The 20,857-nt window shown below is 41.0% G+C and overlaps 2 protein-coding genes across 3 annotated transcripts in view; one reads left to right on the top strand and one right to left on the bottom strand.

The window, feature by feature from the left end:
• Positions 1 to 398: 398 nt before the first annotated feature.
• chfr (checkpoint with forkhead and ring finger domains, E3 ubiquitin protein ligase) lies at positions 399 to 14,173 on the top strand. The gene is made up of 18 exons (XM_008297335.1): positions 399 to 497; positions 1,403 to 1,523; positions 2,252 to 2,351; positions 2,620 to 2,729; positions 2,824 to 2,883; positions 2,997 to 3,194; positions 5,230 to 5,313; positions 5,505 to 5,679; positions 5,841 to 5,995; positions 6,157 to 6,319; positions 7,352 to 7,545; positions 7,750 to 7,866; positions 8,179 to 8,262; positions 8,923 to 8,993; positions 9,206 to 9,293; positions 9,428 to 9,535; positions 9,677 to 9,749; positions 11,184 to 14,173. The coding sequence occupies exons 2-18, from the start codon at positions 1,418 to 1,420 to the stop codon at positions 11,224 to 11,226; spliced, it is 1,929 nt and encodes a 642-aa protein (XP_008295557.1). The 5' UTR covers positions 399 to 497; positions 1,403 to 1,417; the 3' UTR covers positions 11,227 to 14,173.
• A 186-nt stretch (positions 14,174 to 14,359) lies between these two features.
• LOC103368838 (flocculation protein FLO11) overlaps positions 14,360 to 20,857 on the bottom strand; it is a 27,688-nt gene continuing 21,190 nt past the window's right edge. For both annotated transcript variants that reach the window (XM_008297358.1, XM_008297350.1), the window contains 2 exons: positions 16,483 to 16,725; positions 14,360 to 15,808 (listed from right to left, as the gene is read on the bottom strand). In XM_008297358.1, the coding sequence (XP_008295580.1) occupies positions 15,116 to 15,808; positions 16,483 to 16,725 (936 nt within the window). In that variant the 3' untranslated portion in view covers positions 14,360 to 15,115. The remainder of the gene's footprint in view (positions 15,809 to 16,482; positions 16,726 to 20,857) is intronic.

Consider the following 20,857-nt stretch of genomic DNA (forward strand, 5'->3'; position numbering starts at 1 on the left):
CTGTAGGTCTTTCTGCAGCTTTAGAGAAAACTTTCCACAATGATAATGGGAATGTTTGCTAAAGAAACAAGTCATGCCCAGCCTAGGTTATTATGTTTCATTGAGGATTAGTGACACCTTTAATAAATGGACTGTGATAGACAACACTAACTGCTAAAGTAATAACCTCTCTGATATGTGTGTGTGCAGTTAAGGCATCAGATCAAACGCACATGTCAGCCCAAATGTTTTGTTGTGTTTACTTTTTGGGGGGGTTAATGAAAGCAGAAGCCACTTACATTTGAATCTTGCACCCTATACTGTGAGTTCCCTCTGAGGGCATGACAGAGCTGTGTGACCCTCAGCCTGAGCTCCCCTCCTCCATCAGCTGATGACGGTATATAATGTCAACCCGCTGCTCGGCAGGAAGTGCGTTTGGTGCCTGAAGCTAGCTGGAACATGAAGAGGAGAACCTGCTTTATACTGAACTACCGGGAAAACAAACTAAGCTTTTGACGGTAAAATGAACCGTTTTAATCACGAGATAAGAACGAGGTTACCGACATTTCTCGCAGTTCGGGTGGAATAGTGTCGTTTTTGTCTTGGACGCACAGCAATGATGTTGTTGCTATCGCTAGCAGTTAGCTTAGTGTTGTTGAGCGAAGTTGTTAGCTGTGATGATAGCATTATGAAACACTGCTGCAGTTATGGGTGACAACTGAAACAACTTTGTTTGTTTACAGTTTGTCACGGAGCAAAGTCTGCTTGTAGCTTAACGCGAGGTGGCTAGTGAGTAAAAATACCAAGCTAAGGCAGATCTCGTTAGGTCCCCCCCCCAGTAGGTTTCATACCAAACTTCATGACAAACACTTTCGGTTTAATGTAGCCTCGCCTGTTTGGCAACGTGGGTTTGAATCTTACTGTTTTTAATAATCTTCTGTGAGTCTGTAAAGTTTGCTTGTGTACTCGGCATACATGATGTTTCCGACTGCGCTGGTTTTAAAACCCAGTTCAAACTTTTAACTGGCGACTCGTTCAGTGTTTGTGTTTAAAGGAACTGTGGTGTTTAAATAGCTGAGGGGTTACGTAAGTTGTGATCTTACTGGAAACAATGCAATCTGGTATTTTTGATGACAAATCGAACCAAACAATCAATTTGTAGATTCCCTTTAAAGAGCTTGTATCGTGTTTTATAAGAATATGACTTCCTAGAATTAAAGTGTCTTTAAATCTCAGCTTGTTATTTGACATTTGAGACTGCAGCGATGAGTAGTAAGAAAGTCAAGAATGTTTACGTTGATTTCACTTTCCATTTGCTGCCATGTGCCTAGGAAGTCAACAGAGCAATGCCATGGCCTCGGGGAAGAGTATTTAATTTAGATGAACCTTTGCTTACACTGCTTTTTTAAATATTTTCTTATAGAACAAACATCAGGACATGGAGGGTGACAGAAGAGGACGACCATGGGGGAAGCTAGTCAAAGTGGACTCCAGTGAAACTATCCTCCTTTTCAGCAAGGAATGCACAGTTGGCAGGAAAAAAGGTAGGTTTGTTTGTTTGTTCTCAGTAAACAACAACAACAGTTTGTCTTAAATCTTATGCCAAAAAAGTGTGGTTATCATTTTTATCCTGTTTTAAAATGCTCTAAACGTGGCGATGCTTGTTAACAAAAGACAGTCACGTCGTATACATGGCTGTCAGTGTCTGGAGCCTTTAAAACCTCCCCCTTGAAAACACAAAGACTTCTTTAGTGCACCAAACTTAGACAGCCTCTTGTGATGAGAACAAAAGACGTCCATTGAGAACATGTGTGCGGAATATTAAGTAGATTTTTTTTTTGTTTGGGTTTTGCTTAAGAAAAGGTTAGGTCTATATTTTCTCCCCCGTGTCTGCATTGTTGTTGAGAGCTTTTGGGGTCTACTTTTTTACAATGCAGAGCTACTAGGCTTAATTGGTTGGCTTAAGTCTGGGCAATGGAAGATTTAAAAAAAAAAATGTTTTGGCAACACCATTTCACATACCATGCTGACATTGTAAAATAATTATTTATAAAAATAAAACAAACACATGGGCTGAGACTTTTTTTTTTAAACGATCAAATGGAAATCAGAGAAATGAAAATTGTAGGCGGATATATGTATATATGACCCATTATGCCACTTTAATAAGAATACTAAGAAGCAGAAGATTAATTTAGTAGTTTCTGTCACAATAATATGATATCTGTGCTGTGTTTTCATGGAGGTGTGTTATTATTTTTGTTGTTGCCAGGATGCTATCTGTCCTTTCCAGCCAGTAAACTTGTCTCAGGGGAGCACTGCAAGATTGTGAAAGATGAAAGCTCAGGACAGGTGTGGCTTGAAGACATGAGGTACTGTAAGCTGAAGCCTTTATCACTGAATTGTAGCTGCAGAACAAACACCTTGCATGTATCATGTACTTGTTTCCCAGTGGACCAAGTGAAATAATATTTAAGTTCTGTGGTATATAAGAATTTAAAATGCTTCAAGGACTGGGCTTGGGATTTTTAGAGCTTTTCGAGTGTGTGCTCCTGAATGATTCAATACTTGTCCTGCCAGCACACACACACAAAATGCTTGCACTGTATGTTGACACATCCGCTTTTTATTCATCTGCAGCACTAACGGCACGGTGATCAACGTGTCCAAACTGGTCAAGAAGCAAACTCACATGCTGCAGAGTGGTGATGTCATCTACTTTGTGTACAGGAAAAGCGAGCCCGAACAAAGTGAGTTGTTAAGTTTGTAAGGCATACATGTGACATGCTTGTGTGAATTTCTAAGAAGAAAATATGAACAGTATCCCCTCTTGTCCCCCTGCAGACATTGCCTATGTTTACCACTCAATCACGACAGAGCAAGCTGCTTCACCACACAGCTATGGTAAGTGGTCAGGTACTTCCCAACAACTCCTTTGTCAAATGCAACCACTGTTATTCACACGTTATTCATTTTGTGCCTCATTAGTAACCTCCCACTCTGTATGTAAACTTCAGACGCTGAGAGATCAGCCCACAGTCCCTCTCCTGTTCCAGCCTCAGAGATGTCTCTTTCAGTTGAGCCTGTAATGCTCGCAAAGCCGCCTCGAGATCCAACTCAGGAGGAACCTCAGCCATCCACCTCCGCTTCACACTTCTGTATTGAGAGCCCTTCCTCTTCTGGTCCCATGGCAACCACAGCCTCTCCTGCCCGTGGTAGGTTTTCTGTTAACAAACTTTTAAAGAGGATGACTCATTGTATCGAGAAAAAAATACTCCTTTTTCTTTCAGCCTATCCTCTGGAAAGTGAGAGAGAATACATTTTTTAAGGCTACACTTTATATATTTAAGATGTGGAGCTGTTTTAAACTTTTAACTAAGAGTTAATAGATAGTTAATGATTAATTACGGCATCTTCAAGTTCCTTTGGTGAGAAAAGGGTTCTGTGTTCGTGCTTCTCAGAGACTTCCTGGTCTCTTTGCCGGCTGTCTGAGATCCTGACAGGGTTGAGAAGCCTCCATCAATTAGCTTTTGGTCAAGAAATAGTCCAGTGTGTAGCTCCTTGTAAAGACACAACTTGCTGGTTTCACTGACAGAAGAAACAAGAAGATATGTGTTATTTAGTGGACATTAGAGATGCTGGTAGGTGGATTTTGTTACCTGTGGACAGAGCGAGGCTAGCTGTTTCCTCTTGTTTTCAGTGTTTGTGCTAAGCTGAGCAGCTCCTGGCTTCATGTTTAATAGATGGATGTGAGAGTGATATTGATCGTCTTGGCAAGAAATGCTATAGGCATATTTCGATTTTCTTGATTCCTTTGAAGGCACTGGTAGCTACAGAATAGGACTTCTTAAAATTAACCTGTAAATAGTTTATTTTGACTGTCAGAAGTGCAGATGGTTAATATAGAAGCTTAGAATAATATAATGATAATGAAAACAATTTTATATGATATGATTAAAATAGGACTGCACAGTGGCTCGGTGGTTAGCACCGTCGCTTCACAGCTAGAAGATCCCCTGGTTCTCGTACCTGTTAAGACGCCTGAATGTGAGTGTCCTTGGTTGTCTGTCTCTAAGTGTGGCCCTGTGATAGACTGGTGACCTGTCCAGGGTGTCCCCTGCCTTCACCCGGAGTCAGACTGCGACCATAAAGGATGCATTTGCAAATATTTTTGAGAGAGAGTGTGTTAAAATTACACATGGTGGGCGCCCGTATAGCTCACCTGGTTGAGCGGGCGACCCATGAACAGGGGCTACAGTCCCCGACGCAGCGGTTGTGAGTTCGAATCCCGCTCACGACCCTTTGCTGCAGGTCTCTCCCTCACTCTTCTCCCCACTTTCCTGTCTCTCTCCACTGCTCTACATAAAGGCAAAAAAAAGCCCAAAAAAATATATTAAAAAAAAATAAATAAAATTACACATGGTTACACAAGTTTGCTCCCTGTAAAACAATCAATTTTAGCTGTTGCCAGGTTCCAAAGATGATCATCTCAAGACACAACCATGTACCGATTCAATCAGCTGAGAAGTCTGGTAGCGTCAGTCCTACCAGTGGAAAATGTTTGTCTGGATCCCTGTTAAACAAGAACTTTGAAAAAGTTTATCCATATATGTTGAAAAGGTATTACTTGTTCCATGTAACTAATCAGATGCCGTGGGCAGCACACTGTTGGATACCATAGTGCAGTGACCACAGGTCGAGAAAGGTGGAGAGAATTCTTTTCATTAGATTTTTTAAAATGATACCAATAATGAGAAAAATGCTAAATATTAGATCTGAAAACTGTCTCAGCCAGTAATTGGTTGGCCACGAGTGTAAAACTGGTGACTGTTTGTTCCCAGCCTGGCAACTCTGTCGGCTCTTTTTTGATTTTATGGTGACGTTTTCCTCCCAAATCCTTGTCTGATTTTTAAAAAAAAAATATTTATTTTTCTTTCCACCCAGCATTATTTTTTAAGGGACATGCTGCTCTTACTTTTGCAGTATATTACTAATTGCTTTCAGTTGTGTGTGTTACTTCCGTACATAATTAGAAAAAATATTAGTAAATCAGTTGCCACATTGTGACAATCTTAATATTTTGATGTATCATTTTTAGTACACTGCAATCATCACAAACTATATTAACTAAATCATTCCATGTTAAAATGTTCCCAACTGAATTTTTCCAGCATCTGTGTGCATCAACACAAGCAGTTTGGAGTATTCATGTAAGTATTTGACTCAGATCTGTTCCTCCTGTCTTGTCAGGCCACACTACAGATGCACCCCCTGCAGAGGAAAAAGACACAGACAACCTGGAGCCAGAAAGCAAGAGGAGGAAAACTAATGATGGTTAGTTATCTTTTAACTTGATCAATGACCTGTCTTTCCATGATTCCTCCTACTAACTTTTATTCCAACCCCAAAACCTTTTTATTTTTCAACCTCATACCAGGCCTGAAAGGTTTTTATAATCCAGACCCACAACTTCCATAAACTGGAGACTCAGTGCAGACTTTAATATACAGTTATTGTGTTTACAGATAAAGATTATGATTTGGGCTTGCCACACACCTCCAGAACAGAAGTGGTCGGTTCAACTAAGGGAAGTCTTGGAAATCTTTTGTCTAAACCACCAGTGGAAGGAGCCAAGACTGACAAAATGGAGGAAAGTCTGACATGTGTTATTTGCCAGGACCTGCTGCATGACTGTGTCAGGTAAGATCTCAAGGGCTGTGGCATCCAGATTGATATCTACACACAGGTGTACAGATAAGGACGTGAAATTATTTTGTTTTCTTGCAGCAAGTCTGTCAAATGCCAGTCGTATCTGTGTGTGTGTGTGTGTTTTAATTGTGAGTCTCCTGTTTTTGCTTTAGCTTGCAGCCTTGCATGCATGTCTTCTGCGCCGCCTGCTACTCGGGCTGGATGGAGCGTTCTTCTCTCTGTCCCACCTGCCGCTGCCCAGTGGAGAGGATTCGTAAGAACCACATCCTCAACAACCTGGTGGAGGCATACCTCATCCAGCACCCAGGTTTGCACAGATAAAGATGATTTATAATATGTAATAATAGCGTCTATAATCATTACACAGCGCTGCTATACTAGAGAACAAGACCTGCTCATTGTAGCTTTAATTAATGTCTTAAATGGCATCAGCTTAAAAAAAAATACGTGTTTGTTTCTGTCCTACAGAAAAGTGTCGCAGTGAGGAGGACCTGAAGAGCATGGACAGCCGTAACAAGATAACTCAGGACATGTTGCAGCCAAAAGTTGAGCGGTCTTTCTCTGATGAGGAGGGCAGTTCAGATTACCTCTTTGAGCTCTCTGACAATGACAGTGACTCCTCAGACATCAGGTAAAATCAACACCAATTTGGCACAGGATTTCTTTTTTTTTTTTTGTTATGAAGTAGAAATAAGATTTTTTTTTTTATGTTTCAGTCTAAATTTTGTCCTGCAACTTTAATGTCTTCTAGTACATTTTGAGGCTATTTCTGTCTCCATCTTTGTGTACATCTACCATGGTACCATGCCGTTCTAGTCTCTCAGGAGCTTAACTGAAAAAGCACCATACGTGTCACTCTACTCTACAATGATACAACTAGCTGACACTCCAGAACAAATTCAGTTATCACTTTCAAACTCTGGCTGTTACAGAACCACTTCTCTCTCTCCTTCATCCCTGCTTTAGCATTATCACAGTCATGTTCTTTTCACTGCAGAGCAGGGTTCATTCACTTAAATACCGTTCATTGTCTGTTAGTAGTTTGAGAAATAAAGATAATTAGTTGCTTAACATCCTGAGTCTTCTTTAGCAAAATTCTGAAAGATTTTAATGGTCGACTGCTCGCAGGATGTTATTTGTTTCATCAGGCGACAGCAAACTGATAGAAAGGCCAACTTGAGCAACTAGAGTCCTTGATAATGTTACATCAGCTTAACTGGTTTTAAATGTGCTTCAAATTGTCATAGTCTGTCCTTGTGAATTTGTTGCTGCTTGTTGTCTTGCTCTCAGTGGACTACAAATCAGTGTTCTCCATAAATCAGTTTGTTAGTTAATGCAATACACTTTGGAGCTAGAGGCTTGAGTGAGTTATTCCACTGATGCAAGAAGTTGACTTTGTCTTAAAGAAATTATGAGTCCATTTGTCTTTGTGCTTTTTTAATTGGTTGGGGGGAAAAAAGGGTTTCGTGATAGTCCATTTGTACAATCAGAAAACATGAAATGAAATATTTCTAATGTGTTGCATTAAACATAGATTTTAAAAAATAAATAAATACAGCGAAAATCTCAAGTTAAACATTTGCAAAAATCTGAAAGTATGTAAACATGTTTTGGTGAAGAAGATCTCTTATGTGATGTTTTCCTTTGTGCTTTTTGTCCACAGTCAGCCTCTGGTGATGTGCAGACAGTGTCCTGGCTACAGGGCTGATTTCAGCCTGTTTCCTGGAAATTCCAACTTCTGGTTCCCTGGTCTGCAAACTCTACCACCTGTACCTCCACCACCCAAACCAGCAACTGAGGAGGAGGCTGCACAGCCTACAGGGGAGCAGCCCTCAACATCCTCTGATGTCCATTCAGGTGATAATGATTGTAGCTTAGACAGGAAGATTAATGGATAAAGTGCAGTGTGCAGCTTCTAGGTCATTTTAATGCCAATATCTTGTGTTTGGAAAATACAGCTTGAAGCTCACTTTTGCACAATTAGAAGTTCCTCCTGCTTTCCTTTGAGGTCTCTAGTCTCAGCTCCAGTCTAAAACCTTTTCCTGCCCTCCTCCTCTGCAGCTCTTCATGACTACCGCTGCCCCCCTCAGGGCTGCCATCTCATTTGCACCTGCTGCCTCCAGCCGATGCCAGACAGACGGGCCGAACTAAACAACCAGCAGGTTCTTGCTCAACAATGTGAGTGGTCCCAGCACCTGTTTGTGCCTCTGCAGAAATGTAACGTCTGTGTTGGCCGAATGTGGGTGATTAAAATTATGTTGTCTCAGAAATTTACATGTCACTGCATTGAAATAGAAAGGCAGCTAATATACGAAACCAAAATTCCTAGATACTGTGAGCCAGTCAGTGCACTGTAAACTTCACAAGGCTACTCAGTGTAAAGACAAATTTAATACACATACTTGATCGTATGTAATCAGTAAAATCATGCTAGCTATTCACATGCTTGGATAGAAGACTGTAAATGCATGATGTGTTGTGTGTTGGCAGGTGTGCTGTGCCAGCGACCTTTCTGTCATATGTACTGGGGCTGCCCGAGGATGGGCTGTCAAGGCTGTCTGGTTCGATTCAGTGGTATGTATGACAAAACAGCCCCAGGGGCATCTCTACTCATTGTTAACTTGGGCCATTAGGATACCTTTTTTGGCAAATATTCTTTAATTAAAAGGGCTGATTCCTTTATAGCATCCAAATATAGTACCTGTACTTTTTGATTTTTCATTATAAGCACGGTGCTTTGTTCGTTTTTCAGTCTGCTAATAATAGGTATCTGTGGGAAACAAAGTCTTGCACATTTGTTAGAGGAGTCATCAAATGTCACAGGGGTTTTGTGCACCATTATAACACATACGCATATAAGACATCCTGCATAATGCCTCAACATTCTTCATCTTTTGAGGTACCCAACCTTCAGTGAAAGTTAAGTAGCAATAAGAAAGCGTTACATGAAAAGCTGCATACACAGTACTGTCGAAGTGATTCTGATTTTGGTTCAGTGTGGAAGAAACATTTGCTGTAGCTGCTGAGATGAACTTAAATTAGGGCTAAAACATTATAGCTAGCTCTTGTTACTTAGAACCACAGAGATGCAGCTCAGGAATGCAGACCTACAACGCAAAAAATGCTATGAAATATAGCTTCTCGGATATATTGTTCCTTTTTTGTTAGTTTCTCTGTTTGCTAAGGGATTGGTAGATAAAATTTGCTGTTCTGTTTTTTGGGGGTTTTTTTCAGAGCTCAATCTAACTGACAAATGTCTGGATGGTGTGCTGAACAACAATAACTATGAATCAGAAGTCCTCCAAGTAAGATGGACTTTATGTCAAATGTTTGTTTAATACTCATCATTATTTTTTCTCCAGTTATTTTATTACAGTGCATTATTTGCTATTAGACTGGGACAACTGTAACACATTTGCATTCCTGATAATCTTACTGGAGTATTTAAGATTCTGGAAATACATGTCCGCATATGCATTAAATACGATGCTAATGAGTGTTTCCATCCTTCCATCAGAACTACCTGTCCTCCAAGGGAAAGTCGTGGAAAGATCTGCTGAAAGAGTCTCTTCAGGGCTTACAGCAAGGAAGCTACGTTTTGATAGGTGAGCTCTCAGATCAGACCTTAAGAACACCTCACACTTCAAATATCCACTGTGACACGCCTCCTCCAAATACACACCGACACTGTCGTCAGAAAAGAGAGCAGTAATAGTCAGTCTTACCTTGTCTTGGTCAGATCGTCGTATCTCTGCAAACACTGTCCTGTGCTTCTGCTGCGGTCTGGGGGCATTCAAGGAGCTGGCCTACAAGTACAGACAGAACATCCCTCCATCCGAACTGCCAGGTCAGAACATTGTGAATTGCTTTTTTGAATTTCAGAGTTATACACCGTAACAAAGGCGTGCCTGCTGTTTGAGATGCTGTTTTTCACTTTTGTAATGAAACTATGCCCATGTAATAACTTCATTTGATGCTCTGTCCTTAGCTGGTGTAACATCTCGCCCCGACTGTTACTGGGGGCGCAACTGTCGTACGCAGGTGAAGGCACATCATGCAATGTAAGTTCTATTAAATGCAAAATACAGTGCTGCCCGTTTATTATCATACCCTCGATCCAGGATGGAATTATGACTATATCCAGGATATTCCAATAAGCAGCACTGTGAAAATTTTGTCTGCGTGATGAAAAACTGGGGTTTATAAAGCCAAAATGGGAATGTTTTCACAAGATCTAAGGGACAGTTTCTTTGAAGATCAAGAAATGTTTTTTCAAACGGAACTTTATGGTTTTGCTTCAGTGAAATTTCACCCTTGTCGGTACGAAAAGCCACCCCATCAATAAAAGTTATTCCCTTTAATCAGAGGGTATACACAGGATTAACTTACCATGATTAGCTAGCTGAGCAGTTCAGTTATGAGTGACGACATGCTCTGCAACAATGCGATTCTCTTTGATGTGACCTAATTAATGCCAGACAGTGTGAATAACTCAGTGAAGCAGATCTCAGGTGATCAGGTAATTGACAAACAAACAAACACACTGCCTTCCGCAGCTGACCGGAGTGTGATAATCTGCCACGCGTGACCAACGCTCGGCCCGTGAGCCAGAACGATCGGCCGACCACTACTTTAACCAGGCAAAAGTTATTCCTGGAATCAATTTTGGAGAATTTCATTATGATAAAAACCAGGATTATGACATTATTCTATGGCAATAAATGGGCTGTTTTACAATAGGCTATGTATGAAATGATTCGGGACTTCAATATTTTATGATTATAAATGGGATATTCTATGAAGCGGTATTACATTAAGTGGCAGCACTGTATAATGTTTAGGCTCAGGTAGCTGCTCCCTAGTGATTATGTGATAGAACTTCAGTTACCACTAACAACGACACATAATGACTGTTCCTTGTTATTATTACTATTATAGTGTATTTGCTCTTTTTTTTTTTTTACAACTTAGGTTTATCAGTAGCATTAGTGCAGTACATTGTAATTAAAACTGCTGCTTACCAGTAAAAAGTGCAAACCCATGTTAAACTACTGTTCTCACACACACACTTTTAAATACGGCAGAAATTACCTTAAGTATATATTAAATGTCACACTGAAACATCTTAATGAATAAAATATTTTCATGCTGTTTCTGATACACTACGCATTAGTGAATATTTATTTTGAAAAACCACAACTTGGATAGATACCAATTCATATTATGTAGAGTCAGAAATCTGCTGTGAAGAGTTCTTGCTCTACTTTGGACAAACATGACAGAGCTGTGAGACACTGTGTGCCTTCACTCTGCATGTTTTTCACTTGTTTTACCACTAGAAGGAGTCCTTGAATAAACTGTGTCCTGTAATTACCCACATGCACAATTTAAGTATCTGTGAAAGGTTATTGAGGTCATGTGATCGCTATGCTTTTGTTCTATTAATATGAAACACTTCATTTATGCGTGTGTGTGTCCCCTTGTTTTCGTTTCAGGAAATTTAACCACATATGTGAGCAGACGCGTTTCAAGAGCTGAAGGAGCAGAGTGGTTTGTTTCTTCTGCTAAATGTGTCAAATGTAGATAGCTGAACATCTCATGAGTTAGGGATACGGGCTCTTGTTAAGTTTTGTTGTGTACATTGTAACTAACTGCCTTATGCAATAACCTAATGCAGAAATTACAATCAGTGTCCATTTACAATAGTTGCCAGGGTTTTCACAGGGCTGTGTGACATAATGCTATGCACATTAAGATTAAAGTTTCAAGCTGCTCTTTACACTCAAGACCTGCATGGGTAATTCACACCATCCACTGCTTAAAAATGTCTGTCGTTGATGCATTTATCTTGCTTAATCAACCATCTTTTTTATAGATCGATTCATTTGTTTGTATGGGGAAATAGTTACAGGTGCTTCCTGATCTGTCTGTCCTCCAGCCTGTGGAACGAAAATAGTAGTTTTCTTCTCAGATTAAGAGCGAGAAAGGCAATCTGTATGGATTAAGGCCATATATGTGTGCTTACAAATGCTGGTGAGCATGCTTTTTGTCATGTCCTTCTCAAGCCTTGCTAATTGAGGCTTAAAAGAACTTTTACTTTCTGAGCTATTGATGTACTTTACCAGTCTGCTGAGTTTAGAATCAGGGTTTCTGATCTAGTCAATGTCATGAGAGTCACAGTAAAATGATCACTCGTATTACAAAGTAGTAATCCAAACTGCACTTAGCAATACATGTAAAAGTAAACGTCTCGCCTCCGAGAGACTTTTCGTGTTTGGCCTGGGCATTACTGCATTCCCAGGCGAGGGCAAAAACCCACGTCAAAGCCCCTCATGCACGTACTAGGGTAGATTTGTAATCCTATGTGATATTTGTGTAGGATTTTATGTCTGTGGGAAGGGAATCATTGTGCTGTAACGCTGTCAGGGGGCATGGGGGCCTCTGTTGTATGCTTGGCTCTGGATAATCATCTCCAAGGTGATTAAAGTAGTGTAGAAGGGACACTTTCGCAGACCCTCGTAGTAAGGGCTAATCTGTGATGAAATGCATGGTTAACTCCATGTAGACTCTGCGGAGGAAAAGCAGACTGCAGTCAAAGCAGCCAGTAATATTAGTGACAATTGCCCATGGAGAAGAGTTTTGAAATGCTGCTTTTTTACAGCATACACTTACAACTGAGAGAACTGTGCCAATACAAACACAACAGTATGTTCTGTTGTCAAGTTGTCATTTGTTTTCCAGTTATATATATATATATATAGCTTACTTTAGTTGGATTTTCTGCAGTTCCTCAGGTACACAAAGCTACTGTTTTGTTGTTTTAACTGCAGTTTAACCACACTTGGTGGTTTGTGTCAAAATGTAAAAAGCTGTCACTGAGCAGCAATTTAGAATCCGATGACCTCTCATTTACGACTATTTCACCCAAGTGTCAAAGTTCATATCATGAAACATGCACAGCAAATATTGATGTCTGCTGTAAAAATCTGACAAATCAAATCTGTTTTTTTTTCTTTTGCCTTATTTAGCTTAGTCAAATTAAAACATCCACATGCTACTTTCAAAAGGCCTTGTATACTGAAATATGGGGATGAAGTAGCAATTTTAATGTTTGCCCCCCCTTTTTTTAATAGGATCACTGTTATAGATGTGTAGAAAATGCTGGTGGATGTGAAGAATGGAAAAATAGAAAATGTTAAAATCAGACCTTAGCTGGCGTCCAGTGCACTTAGTGTGATTTCACACATAAACACTGGTCTTATTTTTCATTGTTTTAATAGTATTTCAGTTGATTTAGAAGAAAACTTACTGAAGATGTCTAAAAATGTTAGATGTTTATATTGTAAATCTATGAGGATATTTGCACATATTTGTCTCTCACATTTAAAGGCTTCTTTTTCAATCTTTATGATTATGATATCAAACACCCCGGTGAAGCTGTCTGTATCCAGGGATGTCAATATTCTGACTCAGAATATTTGATTTGTAATCATATGAAGAGTTTCATTCCAAAAGGAGATGTAAATGATCAGAAAGAAAACTGTAATAGGGGAAAAAGGTTTTCTGTGATATTTTGAGAAAATTATGTCCAGTTTTGATACACAGTTAATTACATGGATGACATTTGCCATGGTGAATGTTGTTTTGGAATGTAGCTCATCATGTTTTCATAGGTGGAAAAACGGGGTTGTGAATGGGCACTTTCCTGGCCTCTGCCTGAGCTCCTTAGTTAATTTGTGGTGTTAGCAAGGTGGTTTAGGTGTTTCTTGTACTTTCATTAATTTTTTTTTATTTTACCCTCTCATTCATGTTGAGTCCACGGTGGCATTCCTTAGCAGCTCAGGCCCTCAGCACAAGCCTGGTCGATCCCCCGACAGAGTGGCTGAGTTTTAATTATTCCCTACAGGAGATCTGGGCACCCTAAGCCAACAACAGTCCCAAGCCGCTCCAATCAGCAATTGGTATTAGAGGCTTTGGAGGAATGCTTTGCATTCTCCTTGCGGTTGTGTGTGTGTTTGGGAATGGGGGGGTGGTTTATGTTGTATACTAAGGCAAATATTTACTCACTTTGTGTGCAAAAGTCTGGACCAAGCTGCTCAGCAGTATGGAAGAGGCAGGTTTCATTCTACCTCATCACAGCTCTCAGAATTATGGGACTGAATGGGCATCAGTCACATTCACATCAGTTACAAAGTTGGGCATGCATCTCTCAGTATGAGGGGTGGACGTCCTCACTGATGCCTGTAAACTCTGTATGCAATGCACTATTTTAACAATTAGTCTAGACTATAATCAACTTCTAGGTAAATCACCATAGAGTAGCACTATAGAGTTGTCGGAATTTGAATTTGAGAAATATGTTTGAGTTTGATGAATATCTCTTTACCCTGTATGTTGTATTAGCACTGCTAAAATTGTCTTTGAGATGCATATGTTTTGCCTGTTTCTTAATGAATTAAAAGACTGATATAGCCATAATTAAAAACTGACTTGCTTTTTTCAACACCTGAAAGTCTCCCTTCACTTTAAAAATCGTTGTAGAAGTAGTGTTCACATTTTTCCTCAGAATGTTCATTTATTTTAAATTGCTTACCTTGTAATTGTATTTCCACCTAGCACAAGTTTGAATTTCCAACAAATCAGTTTTATGTCAGATTAAGGACACAAGATGTGAATGACATTGCCTTTATTAAAACTTTACATAAATTTATACCAACTTATTTTAAATACTACCGTAAGTGCTAGTTCTTTCTATATACTACATAATGGTGTATATTAGTACTTGATATGCTTTTATTTTGATTTCCCTTTTTATAATCCAGTATTAGTCTTAGGATTAGATATTGTATGTTGTAACATTGATATAATGTATGATATATGCTCTGCAGAACACTTTGGGGTAATATATATGAAATAAGCACATATTAACCAGTACTAAAATTACCACATGACAAACCACATTAAAGGAAAAAGCAGAATGCTAGAACAAGGAGTATGAAATCCACAATGAAAGAGCTATTGAAAGCAAAGTGCAATGGTTGGAGTATTATAACTCTGAATAGCATCAAACTAATTAATAAATCTGGTTTTAAAAGTGCTCCTAACAGTTGAGGAGTTATGGAGTACACACTCAAAAATACTTTTTGTTCATATTTGCAATTGGTCATCTTTTTTTAAACACAAAATACCACAGCAGGCATGGTACAGTAAGCAGCATATTATATCTTTCTTCAAACACAAGTTTATAAAAATAGAAAAACTAAAGTGAGAGGAGTATATTTGACAACAGGAAGCTACGGAGTACATAATCATTTTGTAAGAGTTGATTTCAGAAATTAAAGAAGTAGGTTATATATTTCACAGTGACACTAATAGAGTTCAAAAATGCATAACTGGCCCACCAGAGTCCCTGCTCTTCACCATCTTGTCACATCTGGTTGGTCACACTGCACAGCCCTGTGGACAGACTGAGAGGTGGCTGGCTGTCACTGACTGTGTTTGACTCGGTGAGGGCGCTGGAAGGGAGAGGACCAACCCCTCCAGACACCTGGCTCCCCCATGGCCTCCACTCTGGTCTGGCCCTCTGTGGGCTGAGGCTGGTGCTTCCTACAGCAGGCTTCTTCCCCTCATATGTCCCCCTAACCAGTCCATTCATCACGGCAGAGGCAGCGGTCTGGTCCAGGTGCTCAGCAGAGACCAGAGGCTGCCGGTCCTCCTCTTCAGAGATGGCAAACACGGGCACGCTGATATGATCGCCCTCGCCTGGGAAATCGCGCCTCTTTCCAGCCTGGTTACTCTCAATCTGACACTGAGAGGACATAGGAGAGCCAGAGCTGGGCTCTGAGGGGGAGCCCAAAGCATGAAGAACCCCAGAGGCCTTCACTGGGTCTGTTGTCCCAGACAGCAGGCCAAAGCAAGGCCCTGTGAAGCGTGTGCGTCGCAGGTTGCTGGTGGAGTTGAGACGCCGCTGCCTTTGTGCAGACTGCGTTAGTGGGTAGGAGGCATTGCTGATGGAAGAGTCGGAGATGACGCTGGTGTCTGGACTGGCCTCGAGGTGAACATCAGAGAAGACCTTCCTGCTGTCGCCAGCTCTGCAGTCAGTCGCCAAACTGGATGGAGCCTGGAATGATATGCATGACATTGTTTGTGGTCAAAGAAACCTTTTTCACAACAGACTTTTTGACTTACCAGAGTAAAAAAAAAAAGCACAGAGTTAACTAACTCGTGATGGTTCAAATCCATTTTAGTAAGCTGTGACAGTGAGCCAGCAGGCACAACATCAGCACCGTCTAATAACAACAACCCAATAGAAGATAATGTTACACATTATAGCTGCTTTCCATGCCTTGACATGAAAATGGTCCAACCATTTTGCAAAACTGCAGGTGAAATAGCATAACCCAAATTATGAAATCTTTTGTTATTGCTTTTGGTGGTATCTAAACATGCAGATAGTTTGGGCTTTATTTGTCCAGGTTGTGTGATATCCATCTCTAAAATATCTGCATTCATCATTGCAATGAAAGTAAGTTGTATATGTACAAATCAAAGCAGCTTTTCTCAGACAACTTTCTGGTCATTGAGGATATTGTTCACAATCTGTTTTGGTTACATTTTTTATACTGATACTTTAAGTTAAGTAAAAGTACTTAATCATCCCAACCTACTGACGGTTTTATTAGCAAAGCTGCAAAGTTGTTATGACTCCCTGGCAACTAACATCCACCATTCATCAACTTTACATGCCATAAATGTCTCTGGCTGTGAAAACACTGCAAAAGTTCTAATACTAACGCTGTCCACCAGCTTGGTAAAGGGACTGGTGGAGTTCCAGCTGCACCACTTCTTATGAAGCTGTGGTAATGGAGGGAGGAAGTCCTGGAAGGTGCGTACGCTCCACGCTCTTGGTCTGGCACAGCCACTGCTGCCGTCCTTGACGGACCTGGCACCAGCAGGCGAGTTGGTGGAGTCTGGCGAGGGCCAATCACCTGCAGGGCCAGGACCAGTGTCACTGTGTCGCAGAAACCTCTCCCGCTGCTACAAGACACAGAGTCAGAAAAATGAAATGATATAACATCAGCAGCTGCATGCAGTGGGCACCAGTTGAGGGTTGTCTGGTGAAAATTGCATTTTTACTGGCGGCCATGGTGGTCTTCAGCTGTGTCAGCGGATTATACTCAGATAACAGTGACGCATATAATCTCTTCACCTGCTCCTCCGTGACCAGAAACTGAAGATGTCTTAATTTATGGATACCAAACAAGGAGATGCTGAAAATATATACTGGCAATAAACTCCTCTCAAGACCAAAGGTTAAAAGAGTGGCCTAGAGAGGATAAAGAAACTAATGATGAGCACACAACGTAAATAGCTCACATATCAGAGGTGGCATTATGTTCATGCACTCAACTGCAGCTACAATGGTCAATGACCTGCACTGAACAGCAAGCTTGTTACTGGATCAAGCACGCATCTTTGCTATTAAGCACTGATTGAAAGGCTCAGCTAGCAACAGAAGCACTGCTTCATCTCACTGTAAATGTAAACGAACAGAGAAGGATAATAGTGTCAGTCAACTAGCTGAAAGCATCAGATCTGTGGATTTGACTATTTAAGTCACAAATAGGTTTGAAGTATTGTCAAAACAAATAGCTACCTCTCAAATAGTAAGAAAAATATTCTTTAATGCCTAACACTTAAAATTAATTTCTGTCAAGCAGAATTAGCATTCAAATGGTGTCACAATGTGCAACCACATAGTCCTTTGGGTGAGGATATTAAGAACTGACTGGCTGCCAGTCTGCTGGCTGCACCTGCTACATTTTCTCCTCACACCTGAATTTCTCCCTACAGATTTTGTTGTGTACTACATTAATGGATTAAAAAGAAGGAACTGTGCTGATTAGCTTAGCCCGATCAGCCAGCCAGCCAGCCAGCCAGCTGAGCATGTGTGGCTCACGTACAAATTTCATCATTATTTATTAAGTATATTTAAGCCGTCAATAGAACAGTAGGGGCTTTGGAATGATTTCAGTCACATTTGTGGTATTGTGTTTGCACACACTCTTACTATCTTAAGCGTACATTACGGTTCCATAACAAAGGACCGTTTGAGGGGACACTGCAGTGCACTAAGCCTTGTATGGGTCTTTCTTGCTTCAGCGACCAGGAAAGGCTAAATGTGATCGACAGGTTAGATGAGCAAAGGTCACTATATCATTTCTGATCAGTCAGCTGCTGTTGGATCAGGGGAGGGCGAAGGTTTTAGGGGTTACACTCATCAGAGAGAGAGATAATCCTTCCCACAGAGTCACTAACAGCTAGCTTTGTCTAGACAAGAATTAGCTAGGGGTTTAAATAAAATGTTCTTTTGCTCACTAAAGCCTAGTGAACACAATGGCAACTTTTAGATTTAACACACGAGGCAAAAAAATCAGTCACTCAATGCAGTCGCTTACAAACAGCGGTTCAAAAAGGTGGAGTTGGAGACCCCGCAGGGGTGTCTGGGGAAGCCTTACATAGTCCCCAGAAAACAGAACCAGTTGAATAAAGTGTTGATTTTAAGACAGAAAGTAAGAAAGACTGGATTTAGATCCAGACTTCTCTACACTGATCTCATCACTCTGTTTAGAGCAAGAAAGGTTTTCAGCAGTTCACACTTCTATAAATTGAGGCTCTTCTCAGAACGGGTCCTTTGCAGCAAAATGTTGATAAATATGGATTCATGGCTAACCTGGAGGTTTACCTGGCACTGACACTGAGAAGATGAATTTAGCATTTCTCAATGAGCTTTGGTAGGAGATGCAACATTTCCCAAACATTATGTACATGGATGTCTGCATTGAGGACACACACAGGCAGACCACACACTGCGCACCAAAGCATGCATGACACACACCCACATACACACACACACCCACACACACAAACACACACACACACACACAATTGGAGCTGGGAATCTGGCTCTGTAGATAATACTCCATTAGCCTAGGCTGCAGAAAAGCTTGCCAGTCCTTCAAAAAGCTGCCAGAGTTGTTTTATGCCAACTCTTATTCCAAGAGAATACAAAAGAGAGAGGAGAAAAAAAATGCTTGGTTGAACCATTGCTCCTGTAACGCTCCTCCCATCTTTTAATTATCCTCATTTCCCATTTATGTCATCATAGTTTTCATAGTTTCCAACAGAACCATGCGTACGCCAGTATAATGGTGTCAGTCTTATTAGGAACACGGGTCAATTTAAGGCAATGAATGCCTTGCCACCTCTGATTACCAGTGGTTCAGGGTTCATGTACCCAAAGCGAGGAGATCACCCATTGAGTTTGGCCTTGAGATTAAATGGACAGATTCACTACTTACTGTATGGCATCAAGGCTACTTTCTGATAGAACTTTGTTTCCTACTTACTCAGAGCACATAAAACAAGAATATGCTAACATGCTCACAGCAACAATGCCAACATGTTCATGTTTAGCAGGGATAATGCTCAGTATCTTCATAATCTTACTGAGCAGGTTAGCATGCTAACATTTGCAAATCAGCACCAAAAGTAGCTGAGACTGATGGCAATGAGTGGGAATGCCATTTGTTTTGTGGGTTCATTGTTTCTTTTTAAGGATTTCCATTAGCTCTGCCCTGAAGCACAGCAAAGTCCTCCTGGGGTCCACATCAGGCTGTTTTTCACTGCTGGAACTTGCAGGGCATTTTAGGGCTGCCTTGACCTTTGAGCATGTTCTGACTGCAGAAACCGCCTCTGTAGAACATTCTTCAGAGCACTGTTCTGGGGTGAAAAAAGTACCCAATGAAGGTGCTGAGCAGACCTGTAAAGCCGAGTAAACAACGGAGACAACAACAACAACAACAACAACAAGTGAAGAGTTCATTTAAAAAACAGATAACTCCATCTTCACAAACCTTCAGAAAACCCACTTTTCCATCGTCTACCTGAGACAATATCAATCAAGCTTAAGTTATCTTTGTTTTTGTCATGTCATTTCTACTGAGTCAAATCCACTCACCTTCAGTTTGATTGATATGATCTCAAGCAAACAACAAAAAAATATGTTTTAAAAAAATCTACAAAAATGGAGTTATCTGTTTTTGCAAATGAACTCTTCAAGTGCTGAATCGCAATGTTCTACTTTCTAGCCTCACAATCAACAATGTAAAATGTTAGTAACAAATTGCATGTCAAGCCTTTCAACATTTGTTGAGACATTTTATTCAAAGCTACATCTGCAAACTGAATGTTGGCACTATAAAGAAAGTGTCAAGGTGTCACCCAAGGCAGGAGGCTTCACCCTCTGATGATTGCAAATGTGTATACTAAATTTCAAGGAAAATCCACTGAATAGTTACTGGGATATTTCCGTCTAGATCAAAGTGATGGACCGACCAACTGTATGAAAGTGTCATCCACTGAGCGATGCCACTTGCATGCAGATTTTTTTAGGTTCCTGAAGGGTCAGCTGTGGATTATGTAAGATCACATCGAGGTCATACTTGAGGGGCTGACCCACTGCCTGACTGACTACCTGAACTTCTGTGTGGATGTAGTCTCTCCTGCTAAGACTGTTCGTTGTTACCCGAACAACAAACCCTGGGTGACGCAGGAGATCAAAGCTGCACTCAACAGGAAGAAGGTGGCCTTCAGGAACAAAGACAGGGAGGCAATCAGATCAGCACAGAGGGAGGTGAAGCTGTGCCTGAAAGAGGCCAAAGACACCTACAGGAGGAAGGTGGAGCAGCAGCTGAGGGACAACAACATGAGGGAGGTCTGGCAGGGTGTCAATACCATCACGGGCTTCAGAACTAAAGCCAGAACAGCAGGGGGGACGGTGGAGGAGGCAAACAATCTGAATGCCTTCTTCAACCAGTTTGACCAGTCCATGACCCCCCAGCCCTCACCCTCACCCTCACTGCGGTCCCCTCTCCCCCCTCCCTCAGTGTGCCTCCCTCTCAACATCAAACCCCCCCCCTGCATAACAGCCGACCAGGTCAGGGGACAACTGAGGAAGATCCGACACAGGAAGGCAGTAGGACTGGACAAGGTGTGTTCATGGATGCTCAAGTCCTGTGCTGCTCAACTGGGAGAGCCGCTACAGCACATCTTCAACCTCAGCCTGCAGCTGGGGACAGTGCCCACCCTCTGGAAGACATCCTGCATC

The sequence above is a fragment of the Stegastes partitus genome, unplaced genomic scaffold (assembly GCF_000690725.1).
Source record: "Stegastes partitus isolate 25-593 unplaced genomic scaffold, Stegastes_partitus-1.0.2 Scaffold26, whole genome shotgun sequence".
NCBI classification, from domain to species: domain Eukaryota; kingdom Metazoa; phylum Chordata; class Actinopteri; family Pomacentridae; genus Stegastes; species Stegastes partitus.

Coding starts and splice junctions, on each gene's coding strand:
- chfr (XM_008297335.1), top strand. CDS start 1,418: ATGGAGGGTGACAGAAGAGGACGACCATGGGGGAAGCTAGTCAAAGTG. Junction 2,884..2,996: donor TGCTTCACCACACAGCTATG/GTAAGTGGTCAG, acceptor TGTAAACTTCAG/ACGCTGAGAGATCAGCCCAC. Junction 9,750..11,183: donor GTGAAGGCACATCATGCAAT/GTAAGTTCTATT, acceptor TTTTCGTTTCAG/GAAATTTAACCACATATGTG.